The 16,065-nt window shown below is 39.0% G+C and overlaps 1 protein-coding gene across 2 annotated transcripts in view; it reads left to right on the top strand.

Moving 5' to 3' along the window:
- Window positions 1-15,905, top strand: part of usp12b (ubiquitin specific peptidase 12b) — a 29,983-nt gene extending 14,078 nt beyond the window's left edge. Inside the window, exons 8-11 of one of the 2 annotated variants that reach the window (XM_039610119.1) lie at window positions 878-1,075; window positions 3,299-3,377; window positions 8,642-8,755; window positions 8,855-15,905. In XM_039610119.1, coding sequence (XP_039466053.1) covers window positions 878-1,075; window positions 3,299-3,377; window positions 8,642-8,743 — 379 coding nt within the window. In that variant the 3' untranslated portion in view covers window positions 8,744-8,755; window positions 8,855-15,905. Of the gene's footprint in view, window positions 1-877; window positions 1,076-3,298; window positions 3,378-8,641 lie in introns of both variants that reach the window. The other variant, XM_039610118.1, reaches the window with a different exon arrangement.
- The last annotated feature ends 160 nt before the right edge of the window (window positions 15,906-16,065 follow it).

A 16,065-nucleotide genomic window follows, 5' to 3' on the forward strand; every position in this document is an offset into this window, starting at 1 on the left:
ATAAACCCAGCGCTGGCGGTGCAGGGCTGTAGTGCTTTGCAGAAACAGATTAAAAGACTGCGTGAGTGCATGTGGAACGCACTGTAGGAGTGGTTATCACAGCCTGTAACTGTCACACAGCTGTAAGTGCAGTACAACCACTTGAAAGTTTCTCTGAGCGGACAAATTTGTTCCATTAGACGGTACCCCTGAAACCACATCTGATGTTGCTATAGCAACCATTGTCTTCCTGTTACATTCTGAGAAGTTCGTCATGGGCGTCAGTCTAATGCGAAGTCTATTATTAACTGCTGAACAGCAGCTGGACGTCCCTCTGTCAGTGTTGCCCTTTGATATAAGTTTCTTTTTTTCTTCTTCTCTGCTCGCGATGGCGTCCGTCGTACGGCGCCACGTGTTTTTTAAATACGTACCAGCAAATGTTTTTGAGAGCCCGCTAAGTGCACCAAGCACCATCCATTAGCTTGAAAGGCCCATGCCGACACCAGCGTCTGCAGCGTGCATTAACGCAAAGCAGCACAAACTAAAAAGGTTCTCCCAAATTAGGGGGAGGGAACACAAAACGTGCTCCTTGTTCCTGGCAGAAGGTCTGTGGACCGGCGTGGAAAGCTTTCAGCCTCTCGGGTTTTGTCGGGGAAAGATCGATCGTACTGTGCGCCTTTTTGTGTTTCTTCCTTTTGTAATTTCGAAATGAAAAGGTTCTTTTTTTTTTTTCTTTTTTTTTTTCCATCCAACAATTCAGTCTTCAAGGATAAAGATTTTTCTGCTCTGAAATATATGTATGTATGTGTATATGTGTGTGTGTGTGTGTGTGTATTTATTTATTTATTTATTTATTTATTTATTTATTATCAATATTTCTCTCATCTCTCTCACTCAGGATGAGGGTAAAGAAGCTACCCATGATCCTCGCCCTCCACCTAAAGCGCTTTAAATACATGGACCAGCTGCACCGCTACACCAAACTGTCCTATCGCGTCGTCTTCCCTCTGGAGCTCCGCCTTTTCAACACGTCCGGGGACGCAACCAACCCAGATCGTTTGTACGACCTGGTGGCTGTCGTCGTGCACTGTGGCAGGTGGGGTTTATTATTTTATTTCACTTTAATTTTTTGTTAAGAACTTGATCTAAAGGTTTGCAGCTGCGTAAGTGGGAGACGTGCAGTAGAGCTCAAACTAGTCTAGTTTGTGTTGTATGGTTAAAAATGAGCAGATCGAACTTGTAAACAGTCTTGTTGAAATGAGTCATTTAGTCTTCATAACAGTCCGAGGAGCAGACACTGTTCATATTATATGTGAGTAATTTGCTGAATGATTATAAAACCATTTAATAGTTATCAGAGTTTCATGTGTTTCTATATTGCATATAAATGGCACCCCTCCCCCAACCTAACCCCATGAGGTCCAGCATATGATTGGTTGTTGTATTTCACCTTAAAAAACAGTTTACCTTGCCTAGTTTGGTCTTATTATTTAAATGATTAAACAACCGAAACCAAGTCAAGTTGAGCTGAGCTGAGTAGGCATTAGTGAAATAGGCTAAAATTGTTCGTGGCACTCCAAAAAATAGTTCCTGTCCACCCAAAAACAGAGGGCCACATCACAGGCCTGACACCTTCAGGGTTTAGCAACTGCATTGCAATCAGCCTTTGAAGGCTTTTTGGCAGCAACTGTGACAAAAACCCGAAACATCTACACTACACACTAAAAACATGCGAAATGTCACAAATCTTCAAACTCGCTGTTGATATTGCTTTGTCTTTCACACCCTTCCCTTCTTCCTCAGTAACCAAATGTGTGTTGCCATATAAATTTTCTGATTGGTTGACATGGTGTATTTTTCCACTGATAGGAAAACAAGTTTTCTCAGGACATCATGTTTTTTTTTTTTTGTTTGTTTGTTTTTTTTTGTTGTTGTTTTTTTGTTTTATTTGCTTGCAAGAATTTTCTGCTTGCGAGCGCCTTCCTTTGAAAATTCATTTTTACCGTTTCGCCCCAAAGTCCAGCCTAGTTGATCTTCAGTCGATATCTTTGCAACACAGTACACAGATATTTTTGTGTTGAGTCACAGCTGCTGTTTACTCACATTTTTATCATAGTTTTAATTGACTTTGGAGTTTTTTAACAGGTTTAAATTTTACAGAAAGTTCTTTTTAAACCTTCAGTTATGCACTAAATAAAAGGATATGGAAATATGTGTTTCGAAACATCTGGTTTTAAGTAATTTGTCTCTTGATTCTGTTTCAGAGGACATAGAGGGGACATTCCTAAAGTTTTTAGTTTTTTTAATTAGAAAAAAACTTTGCTCATTACCTCATTCATCAGATATTTATTGGATAAAGATATAAAGAGGAAATAAGTCCATGTGTCCCTGTAAACACGGCATTGCTGCGGTTTGCCTCGGGCCACTCGTTGTTTGAATCATTGTCCATTGGCTCACTAAGTCCGGTCGGCCGACGAGCTGACGTCAGCTGATGTGTAAGCGAGCATGTGCGAGTCATTAGTCACTCGACTGTGTTCCTCCTGTAGATGAGTTTGATGTAATCTAACACCGGAGCTTTCCTCAGGAGGACAGACGTCATGGATAAACACAAAGACTGCCTCATGCTGTGCTGCGTGTGGATGTCAACATCTTTCTAACAGCAGCGTCAGTTCATCACCAATGTTTTGGTCTCTTTTGACAACGTGAAACAACAAAAAACAGCAAAACATTTTCACAATAAATCATTTTTCTTCCAGTTTTAAAAAAAATTATCCGTCCAAAGAAGAATAAGAATTTCTTTAAAATTTATAGGCTCATATAGGAGTTTATGTAGGAGTAGGTAATAAATAATGTTCTTAGACTACACATTTTCTAATTAGAGAGCTCATTCTCTTGACAATACTTAGTTTTAAATAGCTCTACAGATCTTTATTATCACTTTGACCTACAGATCAATCTGTTGACCTTGAAGGAGAGGTCAGAGGTCGAATGTGGCATTTTTTTATGTTTACAAAAAACAGTACACTTACAAGAATCACAGTTTTTAAGTTATCCGGCGTTTTGTCAGTTTTCCACCAATAAATCATGAAGTTGACCTTGAAGACTTTAGTGGATGTAAGCTGAATTGTAATGGATTGTTAACATAACCCTGCTCGACACCCCCACAAAGTTTTATCAGAATTCATTCAAAACTTTTCCAGCTGTCGTGTTTAACACAGAATGACCCACAAACAAAACCACCTTTGCAGTAAGAATGATGAGAATCATCATGACTCTGCTGTATTATTTCTTAATGCGTCTCTGTGTCTGTGCCCTGCAGCGGTCCAAACCGCGGACACTACATCACCATCGTTAAGAGCCACGGCTTCTGGCTGCTGTTTGACGACGACATCGTAGAGGTGAGAAGCGATCTTCTGCATTTTACAGGAAATCAGACGTCTATAATGAGTTTGCTCTTTTTTGTGCTGTTACAGTGGCAGATGCTCACATTAATCATAGCCAATAAAACTGCAGAGCTGGAAATGATCATAATGAGTCTAACAGACCCCCTTAAAAAGACCAGATCAGTTTAAAGGTGGTAAAACAAGTGTGAACTGTTTAAATTGAGCATCAGCGTTTCAGCTCACATCAGACTGAGCACCGACTGAAAGATTAAAATTCCCATCTCCACATAAGCTTCCCATCTAATCCAAAACCAGACAGGAATTCCAGACTCACAGTCTATCCTGGCTCTCCCGAATGTTTTGTCTGGACTTCCTGCAGCGGGCCGACCTGCATACCTCAGCCCGATGAGGAGCTGAAATTGGGTTTAGCGATGGGGATAAATGATGGCGGGTGGATAAAAGTGTCCATTAAGTAAAAAAAGATGAGAGCATACCTGCTTTTTATTGGACATTTATCTTTCTCCTTTCTCGCTCATGGTCACAGTGTACCTTCTCTTAATTGAATCATTACTCATCTCAGTTGTAGTATTATAAACCGATATGAGAGACTGCTTCTCTGTCTGCTCCAGCCCTCATTCTTCCTTTCATTTTTACCATCTCTGAGCAGGTGGTTGCTGCTGACATAGAGGCTGAACATGTTTTTTGTTATTTTGAACTTTTACACAGCAGCTAATGATTTTACTTTTTTTTTTTTTTTTTTTTTTCCCCCTCCGATGAGTTTGGTTGTCATGAAATTGCCGTTCCGCTGATTACCCGTGAGCTTCTGCTGCAAAACCATCTGCTTTCCTCTCTGATATGGCGACAGCGGAGGGAAAACATGGCTGTCTACATAGTAACAACAGTCTGACATCCTTGGAGTGTGTGTGAGAGTGCTCAGCCCCCGTTAAACGGTTTCCCAGCTCCACTCAGCACGCTGTCATCTCTGTAGCTGACATGTCAGCAAGGAAAAGATGCAGCACGTTTTAAAAAAATAAATAAATAAAATGGTGAGACTTTGATTATCCGTCAATCCAAACAGGGAGATCTGCCAGCGTCTATATCCCTGCCGTACATTAAATATGAAATTCAAAGTGCAGCTCTGCTAAGTTTGCAGTGTGAGCCGATGGCCTGCTGTAGCTCTTTAGCCACTGGCGGCTCGCCACATCACGCAGCCAAAGCTTCAGCGTGCTCTGTGTTTCAGCGAAGTAACCTTTCAATCTGATGTTTTTCTTTCTTGATGCCAGAGGGAACGGTATGCCACAGCAATCAAACTATCAGCGGCTCGCTGGCTGTGCAGTCGTCACGATGAGGCGTTCCACAGCTTGCTGACGTTCGGTCTGTAGTTAGTGGTAAATGAGACACTTATCTGTAGATGTGCAGTCTCAGCCAGTGTTAGCATCCTTTATTAATTCTCAAATAACCTACGTCAGGAGTAGTTACGTTTATTAACAGTTTTATTTACAAGGAGAAGGCTTATTTTGCTGCATCCCAAGATGGGATAGGCTTTCTGTCATATGTATTTATGTGTGTGTGTGTGTGTGTGTGTGTGTGTGTGTGTGTGTGTATACAGATAGATGGATGGATGGATGTTGTTTTTTTTTTTGTTTTTTTTTGTTTGTTTGTTTGTTTTTTTTCCCCTTGGAAAAACCCAGAAACTATAATGGTCGTCAAACCATTATTCAAATACACTGACGCACCAAAACTCATCATTAAGAATAGAGGGATGTCGTCAAGTGTTATCTTTATGGGAAAGAAAAGTTAATGGTGTTGTTTCCCTTAATATGCATCGCCCTGAAACTTTATGAGTGAGATACAGATCTGCAAATTTTGATTATACATCTAATGTAGAGTTGCAAGAGAGTCTATGAAAATGAAGGAGTATAATTAAGGGGCGTATGCAGATAATCTCTATACAGACGCATCAGCAGTGTTGGGCAGTAACTGAATACATGTACCGGCATTACGTATTAAAAATACAAAATATGAGTAACTGTATTCCGTTACAGTTACCGTTTAAAAAGGTGGTATTCAGAATACAGTTACTTTGTTGAAATAAAGGGATTACACGGCAGTCTTTTCCTGTTTCATATATTAGGCTATGCCCTCTCAGCAGAAATATTTCTACTGAGAAATATTTTTAAAAATTATTATTCAAAAAATTACTTATTTGAAGGCAACAGGCAGAGTGTTACAGGTATAGCCCTTAAGAATGTAGCCTTATGGGCAGTGTAGCCCAGTTGTAAGTAAGCTATTAATACTTGACTGTACACTGTGTTCGTGTTTTCCTCTGAAACAATAAGTTCCGTTGGAGCAGCCTTTCAACGCCTCTCTCTGTCTCTCGCTAGCAGAGTTGACCCAGAAAACAAAGTAAAGCTAGTTTTCAGCTACAAGCCCAACACGGAACCCACCGTATTAGCCAGAGGTCCCTTTACTACGGTTCGGAGGTGCGGACCTGTTTTATATACATGCGGAATAGTTTTCTATATGAGATCACTGAAAAAGTGCAGCCTTACCTAATGTCCACCCTACTGTTACTCATTTTATATTAAGATTTAAAACTCTAGTTGGTGTTGGTATGGCGAGTAACCTTCAGTAATAGTAATAAATCACACAGCAATAGTACATTCATGTAGTTGTAAAAAGCATGATAATATATTAAGTAATCCAAAGTATTCAGAATACGTTACTCAACGGAATACGTTACAGAATACATTTTGGGGCATGTATTCTGTAATCTGTAGTGGAATACATTTTAAAAGTAACCTTCCCAACACTGAGCATCAGTCCCAACTGGATGCTGAATGAATTGGTTCGCGTTAGCCATTGCAAGACTTTTCTATACAGTTGGATAAGAATAACTGACACTATTGTACAGTGGCTCTGAGAGTTCACATGCACTGCAACTTAATAAAACACCTACAAATAGAAAAATGCTGCAAAATTACACAAAACACAATGGAAGTTGGATAAAACACAATGGCATATATAAAAATATATATTTTATATAGTATTTTTTTAAACTGTTATGTTTGTTGGGTTGACCTACCTACGGCGATGACTTTACAGACTCTCTTTTGTGGCTTTAACTGCAGTTTTTTGCGATGCACCCAAATCCACATGTTACAGGTCAAGCAGCAGCTCTATTTTTTTTTTTTTTTTTTTTTTTTTTTTTTCTTCAAAACTATTCAAAACTCAACGGCAGTTATTTAGTTTTTTTTTTTATAATATGTGTGTGTGAGGTTGAGTTTTTTTACTTTACAATTTTACAGATTTGTGTAGTTTTTCGAAGCTTCAAGCAGCTTTTTGTGGATATACACACATCCATGTTTTATCACAGTTAATTAGCATAATCGGAGGGGAAAAAATATAAAGTTCTAGTTGTATATAATCATCTGTTTTAAGCTGCTCTGCATTACTGCCTTATACTAAAGGGGTGGTAGAAAAAGACAGAAAACGAGGCGCGTAAAACACATCTACAGTCAGGGTGCACTTTATGAGGTGAAACCGTATACTTTAATGCAGTCCAGGACACCTGCGCCACCATAAAATTCACTTTTATGATGCCTGTAATTTTTGGTTTTTCCTAATATAGTAACACAGGCGTTGATTTGGGTATATTGTAGCACGAGAGGTCACAGCTAGTATTTTAGAAAATACTTAAAGCATTTGGAGGTCATTTTAAACACACGTGCTCCTCTCTGTGCACTCGCAGTAGCAGTTCTGCCAAATCAAATATCTAACGTACACGTTATTTGCCCAGTTAGAATGGTTTATTTTGCTTTAAATCTCCTCGGCAGTAGGAGACATCACCCTGCTGTTTGCAGGAAAGAGCTCAGTCAGTCATCAGGGACTGATGGTTAAAACTGATATAACCTCCACAGTATTTTTCCACTACAGCGGGACTTTGGCCCGCCCAGACATCTGGTCTGGAAGATTCTGCTGAGTCTGCAGAGAAGAAACATTAACTTATTTTTTATGGTTTGTGGAGATTTACTCTGCATGCCTCTCTCTGTTTTATATTTTAGCTTGAACTCTTTTTCTGATAAGTTATTTTGATCTCTTTTTGGCTGCTTGTTTCTGCCATTTGCCTGTTTCCTTGTGGAACTCAAACTTATTTAGCTTTCTACAATTATGACCCCGATATCTTTCACTCCAAAAGTGCAGCTTTTGTTTTTTTCTAGCTCCTGTAACTTTACTTAACCCAGAAAACTGCTGGATTGAATAGGAGCCAGACATTATTCATCAATTATCAATATAAGCAAGACTAGATGTGCTTATATAGGGTATGTTTCAACCACAGTGGAAAATTTAAAAGGAATTTTCAGACACGACATCCAATAACAAAAGAAGTAAAAAACCCCTAGAAAAGCTTAAGTGACATTCAGAAAACAAGATAAAATGAAGATAAAACAGTACAATAAAATAAATAAATGGTAATTTATTTATTCATTTTGAGAATTGTGCAAACAAAACCTTCCATATAAACATATTGTTTCTTCTTTCCTTATTCATGCACACATTTGCTAAAATGACGCAAGTAAACCGATGATTTTAAACCACACTTTTGTAATTCTCACATTTTATTACTGGATCCTCGTAGAAAATCTTCTTCCCACTTGCACATCTTTGCAGATATTTGGATAGTTATTTTGAAGCCTCTGTCCAAATAAATGATAGATGCCCTAAAAATCATGGTCAGAAAATGCATGAAGCTGTCATTCAAATATGATTTAAAAAGAAAATGCATAAAGTTAGGTAAATTTGCAGAATAACTTTCCTAAATCTTTTTTTTTCTTTTTTCTTTTGTATTGTAAAATATATTTTTGTTAAACCCATTATGTGATATTGGATTTTCATTTACGGGGCCGTTGGAATAATTGACAAAGACAAATTTCCTTACTTTTTGTGCTAAATTTAATAGACTGCAGCTAAGGTTGATTCAGTTTACTAAAATATATAAGTATCAAAGTTTATCTTGTTTTAACCGGTGAGAGTTACACAGCGTCTTATTTGTCCATGTGTCTACTCTTGTTTCATCACGGGTTTCGGTCCTCCTGTATTAGTTTTTATTTAGTTATTGTCTTTTGTTTATCAGATGGGGGGGAAAGGGTTTTGTAAGAAAAACAAAAAACCTATTGGCCAGTGAAGTTAACACTGCTTTGAAAGCAAAAACAAGAACCAGATCCAGGTTATTACTGTATCCTGGTACAAGTTCTAACCTCTGTCGTCTTCTCTCGTAGAAAATCGACGCACAGGCGATCGAGGAGTTCTACGGTCTGACCTCGGACATTTCCAAGAACTCTGAGTCAGGATACATCCTGTTCTACCAGTCCAGAGACTGAACCAAGGCGGTCGTAAGTCCCCAACAGACTGTCACTCAACAGAGGGGGGAGGGGCTTATGGCAGCCACCTGGTCCGCCCTCACTTAAGTATCCAGGTTTTATTCCCTGTAGGCGGAGCTACCCTGGAGCGCCACTCGGGACGGGTTGAGACGTGTGTGGCAGGTCTTGTGACAGCCTTCTGGATTACCGTTCAAATCCTCTGTGTCCACACTGCTGCAGCAGAGCACCTTAAAAAAATATTTTAAAAAAACATCCACTAGAACCCCCCACCCCCCCCCCCCCACCAGATTCCACGAAACTCGCTCTGCACTGTGGGCAGACTGACCAATCCTAGAGGCTGACATGTGGAGGACGAGCAGGAGGAGATGATGCGGCATAACCAGCTATTTTGGATGCAACTGGTGTCAGGGGGTTAAGGTCTGAGTCGGCCCTATTTGTGACTTGTTGCATCGACACGCATCTCCCCCAAAGATTCCTTTAATGTCTGACAGCACTGTCGGAAGTCCCACCTGTCACAGCAAAACCACTGACACTACCTGTAGTGAGTGAACGGCTTGAATGTGAGCGTGGCGCTTTGATGATAGTTTGCGGTGTTTTGTATAGTGACGTTTTGCCAATCACGTCCTGCGCAGTGTTACAGGCGATGGTTGAAATGGAAACCAGCCACCAGGGAGGTGTTGATGGAGCTGAAATGTTCCCCACACTCATCAGTAAGGCTCTTTGTTTCAGGTTTAAAATTCTTAACTAAAAAAATTTAGAGAGAAGTGAAACCAGCTGACCAAAAGTACAATTTGCAGCTTATATAAATTTTTTTTTAAGCAACCCTGTTTAAAGAAAAGAATACTTTGCCACATGTTATATTTTTTAATCCAATCCTTTGGATCACCAACAGTCCTGTTCTAGATTCCAGAGTGTCTAGAGCGTCTAAAGTGGATGGTGGTTAAACTTCCTGGTGTGTTGTGCCATGTTGAGCCCCTCGTGGTGCCACAGTAGGGGAGGGAAAAGAGCTCAAAGGAAGTATTTCAACAGCATAAGCTAATTTTTAAAATGCCAGCTTCTCATGGTTTTGACAGCAAGCACACGCTCCTTTGCTCTCAAGGATATGTTGTTGTAACATGTCTGACTTTTTTAAAGATGCCACAATATGCACATTTGTACTTTTTTTTTTTTTTTTTTAAAGGGACGCACTATGAGACTAATGCTTTTCTTTCCTTTAAGTCAGCTCTGGTATCCACTTTACACACTACACGACACGCAGCGTCGAAGTTTGTCGAGTTTGTCTCATGTGCTTATGGGTGCCTCTCTGCGCACACACGCCTTTACCCTTCTGCAGCTGGTTCATCTCGCAGTTTCAGCCACGCTCAGGCCAATTTCGACTCTGGCTTAAGTGTTTTTCGTGCAGCTGCAGCTCTGGCAGGCAGTCAGGGTTTTACATAACGCGTTTTCCACTCCAGAATCGTGAAATGCAGCCTTCGGTAACACTGAGTGATGCTAAAGGTCTGCGGATGTGATCCGCTGATGCTCTGCGACATGGTTTATTTTATTGCAGTAAGACCGTCTCTTTCTCATGTTTGTCTTGGCCGCTTTCAAATGGCTTCCCCTCCTCAGCATCAACAGCAGCTTCAGATTTAGTGGCGATGCATCCTGTGAGATGGGATGCATTGTGGTTATCTTACTGTTTCTGAAATGCTCATTAAATTGCAGCGTGGGCAGTTACATTAAATTGAGTTACTTGAATGTTAGTGCTACTCTGGGCAGCTGATTGAAGCTGATTAATCAGCTGAACATTTAGTGATTCCAGTAAGTAGTCACTTCAAGTGATTTATCAAATAACTGGATAGTTTTGGGCAGGATTTCTTCTTTAGTTAAAAAAAAACAAAAAAACTTGGCTATGTGGGTTATACGAAAAATGGTTAACTGCAGTCTTCCTTTAGAGGGGTAAAAGTGAAGAACTGGGTTACATAGTAAAATTCGCCAGTATAACCAAGATTTATATGTACTTTCTCTCTTCCTATTTCAGAATATTACAGATTAATGTGTTTGTGTAGGTTCTCAGTCATCCAGGTCATGTTGGTCTTGAGAGCTTGAAGAAAGAAACTGCACTTATTCATGTCTAAAAGCAACAACTACTTCCAAAGGGGACGACCCCCATTAGGGGTTAAAAACCTGGGAGAAATCTTTTGCATTTAGAACTTTCAAGCTCTCTTTACTACAGATTCATCTTAAAACTGCTGATGGGCTCTGCTGCCATTTTAGTGTTGCTGAATTCAGATTGGTAAGGCTTAAGTCACACAGGCCTACAGACAGGTCGGTGATCATCCGGTGACCAAAAGTTTATCCTCCAACCAGTTGGCAAGTGGTTGCTTGCCAGGGTACTGCATCCAAAACCCCCAACTTGTGGTCGCTTTATCGATATTTGACTTTAAAGGTCTCGGTTTTCCAGTTCGCGTCACACCTTTTGCAGTTGCACTGCCAGCTGTCGAGTATTTTGTGAGTCCTTCATGCAAACTACCGGTGACCATGGCAACCTGCTAGCAACCAAAGAAATTGCAAGGGGGCTTTCGGTGCAGCGCCGTGTACCTCTTTGGGACCAGTTCCATGTTAGCTACTGAAGGCAACCACTTGCCAACCCATCTAGGAACATACAATTTTCCCTAGCAACCAGTGGTTGCCAGATGCCGCCAGCTGGTCTCTAGGGCTGTGTGTCCAGTACAGCCACAGAACACAGAAAATGAAGTATTTTTTTGGTCTGTTGTTGTTTGTTTGTTTGTTTTGTTTTGTTTTGTTTTCCTTAAATGTCTGAAAGTCCAGCGTCACATCTTCCAGTTGCTTCCAAATAAAACTCTCCGAATTTAACATTTCATATTTGCTTTACACACAACATAAAGATTTATCAAAAGAAATAAAAATGCAGTACGTATGAACAAACCTGACTGCCTGTTTGAACTCAGGTCTTCAAATTACTGCATTTCTCTAGTATGATGAAGACCAAATATTTAAATATATCAAACTTGCCAACTTTGAAAAACAGAATTAAAACTTACAAACAGGGTTTGATTGAGTTGATCTGAGGAGAAGCAGAAGCCATTTTAAAGGCTCGGTCTCGCTTTCCAGCTGTGCATTAACCCTTTCCGCCTCTGTTGTTTTCTTTTTAATTGCACAAACCAAATATAGTTACCTTTTCTTTTTCACCCCAGTTTAGTTACTGTGTTGTATATTTTACACTGCCAAGCTGATAAGCCTCCATGCTATCACTCCTTCGTAACAGAGCTGCAGCAGATGCAAAGCGGATTTGGAAAAAAAGCTCTATGCAGCCTTTAAGGTGTTTATATTATACAGCCGTTGAGTTTTGAATGTTAACATGTACAGTCAAATTTAAAAAAAAAAAAAAAAAAATAGAGCTGCTGCTTGACCTGTGACATGTGGATTTGGGTGCATCGCAATACGGTGAAGTCGCCGTCTCCGCTGTTAAAGCTGAAAAGCACTTTTAAATATTTGTCAGAAAACTTGTCATTTTGTCCTTCAATCGTGCAATTTAGTGAAATTAACAGCATTCATGCCTGTGGCTGTTCAGTGTTTTCACTCTACCACAACCTAGCACTTGTCAAAGTCCTGACTCCCAGAGTTAAAAAGTAAACAAATGTAAGGGAATTCAGGTCTAGTCTTGAAGGAGTATCACCCCCCCCCCCAAAATACTGCAAAGTAATTTTCATTTCTTCAAAGAATGATTTAACTGCTCTGAAAAGTTGCTAAGTGACACTTTTTATCATCATTCAGGTTTTATGTCCGTAACACAGAGCAGCCAAAATATGTTACAAAATAATGTGAGCTTGTGGATTTCTCTCTCTCGGTTGCATGTTAGTTCTTTCAGCATGAGAAAGTTGTTATCTTGGTTTCAAGGTAATAGCAATATGACCAATCTAGATCACTTTGGTAAAGTTAAATCACTGTCAGCCTCTTCCAAAGTCATTCTGTCCATTTATGTTACATAAAACTACAACCACAAATAGTTTAACTGAACAAATACCTCATTTGGCTCAAAGTTCTCAAATCTGTGTAAACGACTGGGAGGAGATCGAGCGACTTACTTGACGATGCATCCGAAGCACTTCACTCAGTGAGTCGAAGGTTCAAAGTCAACACTATTTCTCTTTCACGTCAGTGCTGCTCTTTAACTAATCAACTTAAAGGAAGTAATCTACATTAAAGGAAAGTGTTGCGCAAGTTTTATGTTTTGTTTTTTCTTGGGGGCTTAGTAGTTTTATAACTTTCAGACATCTGAAGAAAGTCATTTTTGGCTGCAAATCACTTGAAACACCAACAGAATCTGTGGACTCTTTAAGTTGCGTTCATACATACCAAATGATGTTTATATTGTTTTTCTTTTCTTTTTTTTAATAAACAAAGTGTAGATGTACTCAAGATGTAAATCAACACAGACAAGCACAAAAGCACATTATTAGTGAGATGGAAGTCCACAGATTCAGTTGGAAGCCTTTTTTTGTGGTTTTTTTTGTTTTTTTTTTAATATGAAAACCAGAATTCATTGAAACCTTTGGCAGAACAATGTGTTGGATGCTTACGTTGAAGCAAGGCTCTTTTTATTTAAATATTAATATTATTATTATTATTATTGTTATTATTATTATTAATATTATGAATGTCCATGTTAACGTTTTTCCTTTGATGTTCTGCTTTGTTTCTATTTTTGTGTTTTACTAATTTTGATCGTCTACTGTTGTCTGCTGTATGTAGGCAGCTCTGAAAATCTGAGGATTTATTTTGATCTAATTTGGGGAGTGTGAAATGAGAGATGTTTTGTACATAAATACAGATGTTACTATTGGAATATAAATAATTGCTTGCTTGGAATAATCAACAAAACTAGATCAAGAATATTAGTGTACGTTATCTCTCAAAGATATCTTTCTTATGGTTGATATCTTCAGTCTGCCTGGTGCTTAAAAAATTGCAAACCCCACCCATCTGGCATGCCGGGCAGGCCAAAACGAACAAACCCAAATATATGGAATGGTCACAATGGAGCTGTGAGTTTATTAACATACATTCACTTTATAGACATTCTCTTATTAGATGTTGGTGTGCAAAAAAAATACATGACTGTCTAAAACCTGATGTGTGATCACAGTGTTAAAGGAAAAATCCACTTTAGGTTACATAAAGGATTAAAATAAATCAGCAGCTGGTGTTGGTGTTTGTTTCATTTTATGTAGTCCTGATTGTGTTTGATTTCTACTGATGATCAAAGTCTATAAGAACACAGAAAAACGACTATACTGGATTGACAGAAACTGAGGGAGATGGTATATATTAGTATTGAGCTTCAAGTAGTTCCACTGCAAAGTTTTCACTATATTTAACTTTCACATTTATAGTAGTGCTGTCAGTGTTAATCTCTACGCCATGCACTGCATCTGCAATATCTATAAATTAGTGCCTGACAGCACTAATTTATAGATATTGCAGATGCCGTTATTATGTCTAATGCAAAATTTCTCCACATCTTAGGTAATGGGGAGCTTTTTACCTAAGATGTGGGAGTGGTTGCTGGAGTTTGCCGGCTGTCGATGGGTGAAATCAGTCACAAAGAGGTTATTACACCAAAAACCACTTTGTGATTGCGTTGGGTTTAGCAGATTGCTGTGGTTGCACAAAATATGGCCATCTATTTGCAATCACTAACTGGAAAAAGTGTGCAACCATTGTTCACCTTGAAAGTTAAAGCTGTGCCTTATGTCTGAAACTGACACGTTTCCATAAGCAAATCCAGTCAACTTTGAAGATGACCGTTCTCCGTTTCATGTTTGCATTGTAATTTTTACCGTTTCACTATCATTCAGCAAATAGTTGGCAAATGTTAGCAAACAAGTTGGCTTCTTCCATGCAAACCAAAACCAACCAAAGCATTTTCAAGAAGTAAAACACCTGTCAAAGTTTTGAAGAAATATCTTCAAAACTTTATATATTTATAATTATTAGGCAGAAAACAAACTGAATTCTTGTTTTTATACTCAAATTTGAGCCGACACTGTGGACTTCTCAGAGAAGTCAGAAACTTAGTATAACATCCAACCCCTAAAACCATTTATGTCAGGAATGCAAGTAAATGATAGTCATTACAGACACGTAACAATACAGCAGCTGTGGCTTAACCCTTAGATTCAGAGGTAGTCTAAGTAATTTGTTAAGCACTGTAAAATAAAATGTCATCAGCAAAGAGTGAAAACTTTGGAGCTACACCTTCAATTCTAACAGTATTAAAATATTGTCAGAAGAAAAGAAGTGGAGAGACAGAGGCCAGTTTTTGCACCCTAAAATATAAAAAGTTCCTTTTTTGAGAAATATTTTCATCTAGTCATTTTTATTATTACTTTTGTTTTATAGATTATTTTATTTATCTAAAATTAAGCATATACGTCAGCGAGTAACAGAAGGCAGCAGTCAAGCATCCCCGGTGTGCTTTTTGAACAGCATTATAGGAAATTGATGAAATGCACTCCCTTAACAACAGCTTTTGTTGGTGTGGGGGAGGAGTCAGAAGCACAGCTACAGGTGGATTTTTCCTTTAACAGTTGTCTCTTCAGAGCTTTTGGTCATCCACATCACTCACCAAATAAATGTGTTTAACACAGTATGTGACGGACATAAAGTGACTGAATGTGTCATTAACACTCCTCTAATGTATGTTTTTAGTGTGCAAAGTAGCAGCAGCCTCACAGAGACCAACACTGTTAAACTGAAGGTCAAAACAGCGCAGTCTAGAAGTTTTTGTTTTTAAATTAATGACTAAATCTTTATTTGAGGGGGGGTTTCTTTGCATTCGTTTCAAATGTATACTTCATTATTATCAGCACAGAAAAAGGTGTTTACTGCAGGTAAACACAAGTAAGGTAATCTGCTTTTTAAATGGTTGCGTATTTTTGTACCAGGTGAACACAGAAGGGTTTTTTGTTCGTGCAGAGTCTGCGACTACAGACCAGTAACCAAGTTGTCCTCTTGGTGTTTGTATTGGTGGGGCTGCTGCTGTCGGACGTTCATTCTGAGTCCGTGGAGATGCAGTGAAGTTTGGGAATGACGGCTGGTTCTGATGGTGTCCAAACTGTTTGAAATAAAACACAAACTGGTTTTGATGATAACTCAACTCTGCTCTGTCTCTTTCATTGAGAATGTTTGACTATAGCGTCTTGTTTTTTAAACATACATGTAGAAAAGAGGAGGTTGTGAAGTTGTGTGGAAAAAAATAAACACATCTTTGCTGGTTGCACAGGAATTAAGAGGGTAAGTAGCAGCCAGATGCTCGT

Source organism: Oreochromis aureus, linkage group 3 (genome assembly GCF_013358895.1).
Source record: "Oreochromis aureus strain Israel breed Guangdong linkage group 3, ZZ_aureus, whole genome shotgun sequence".
NCBI classification, from domain to species: Eukaryota; Metazoa; Chordata; class Actinopteri; order Cichliformes; family Cichlidae; genus Oreochromis; species Oreochromis aureus.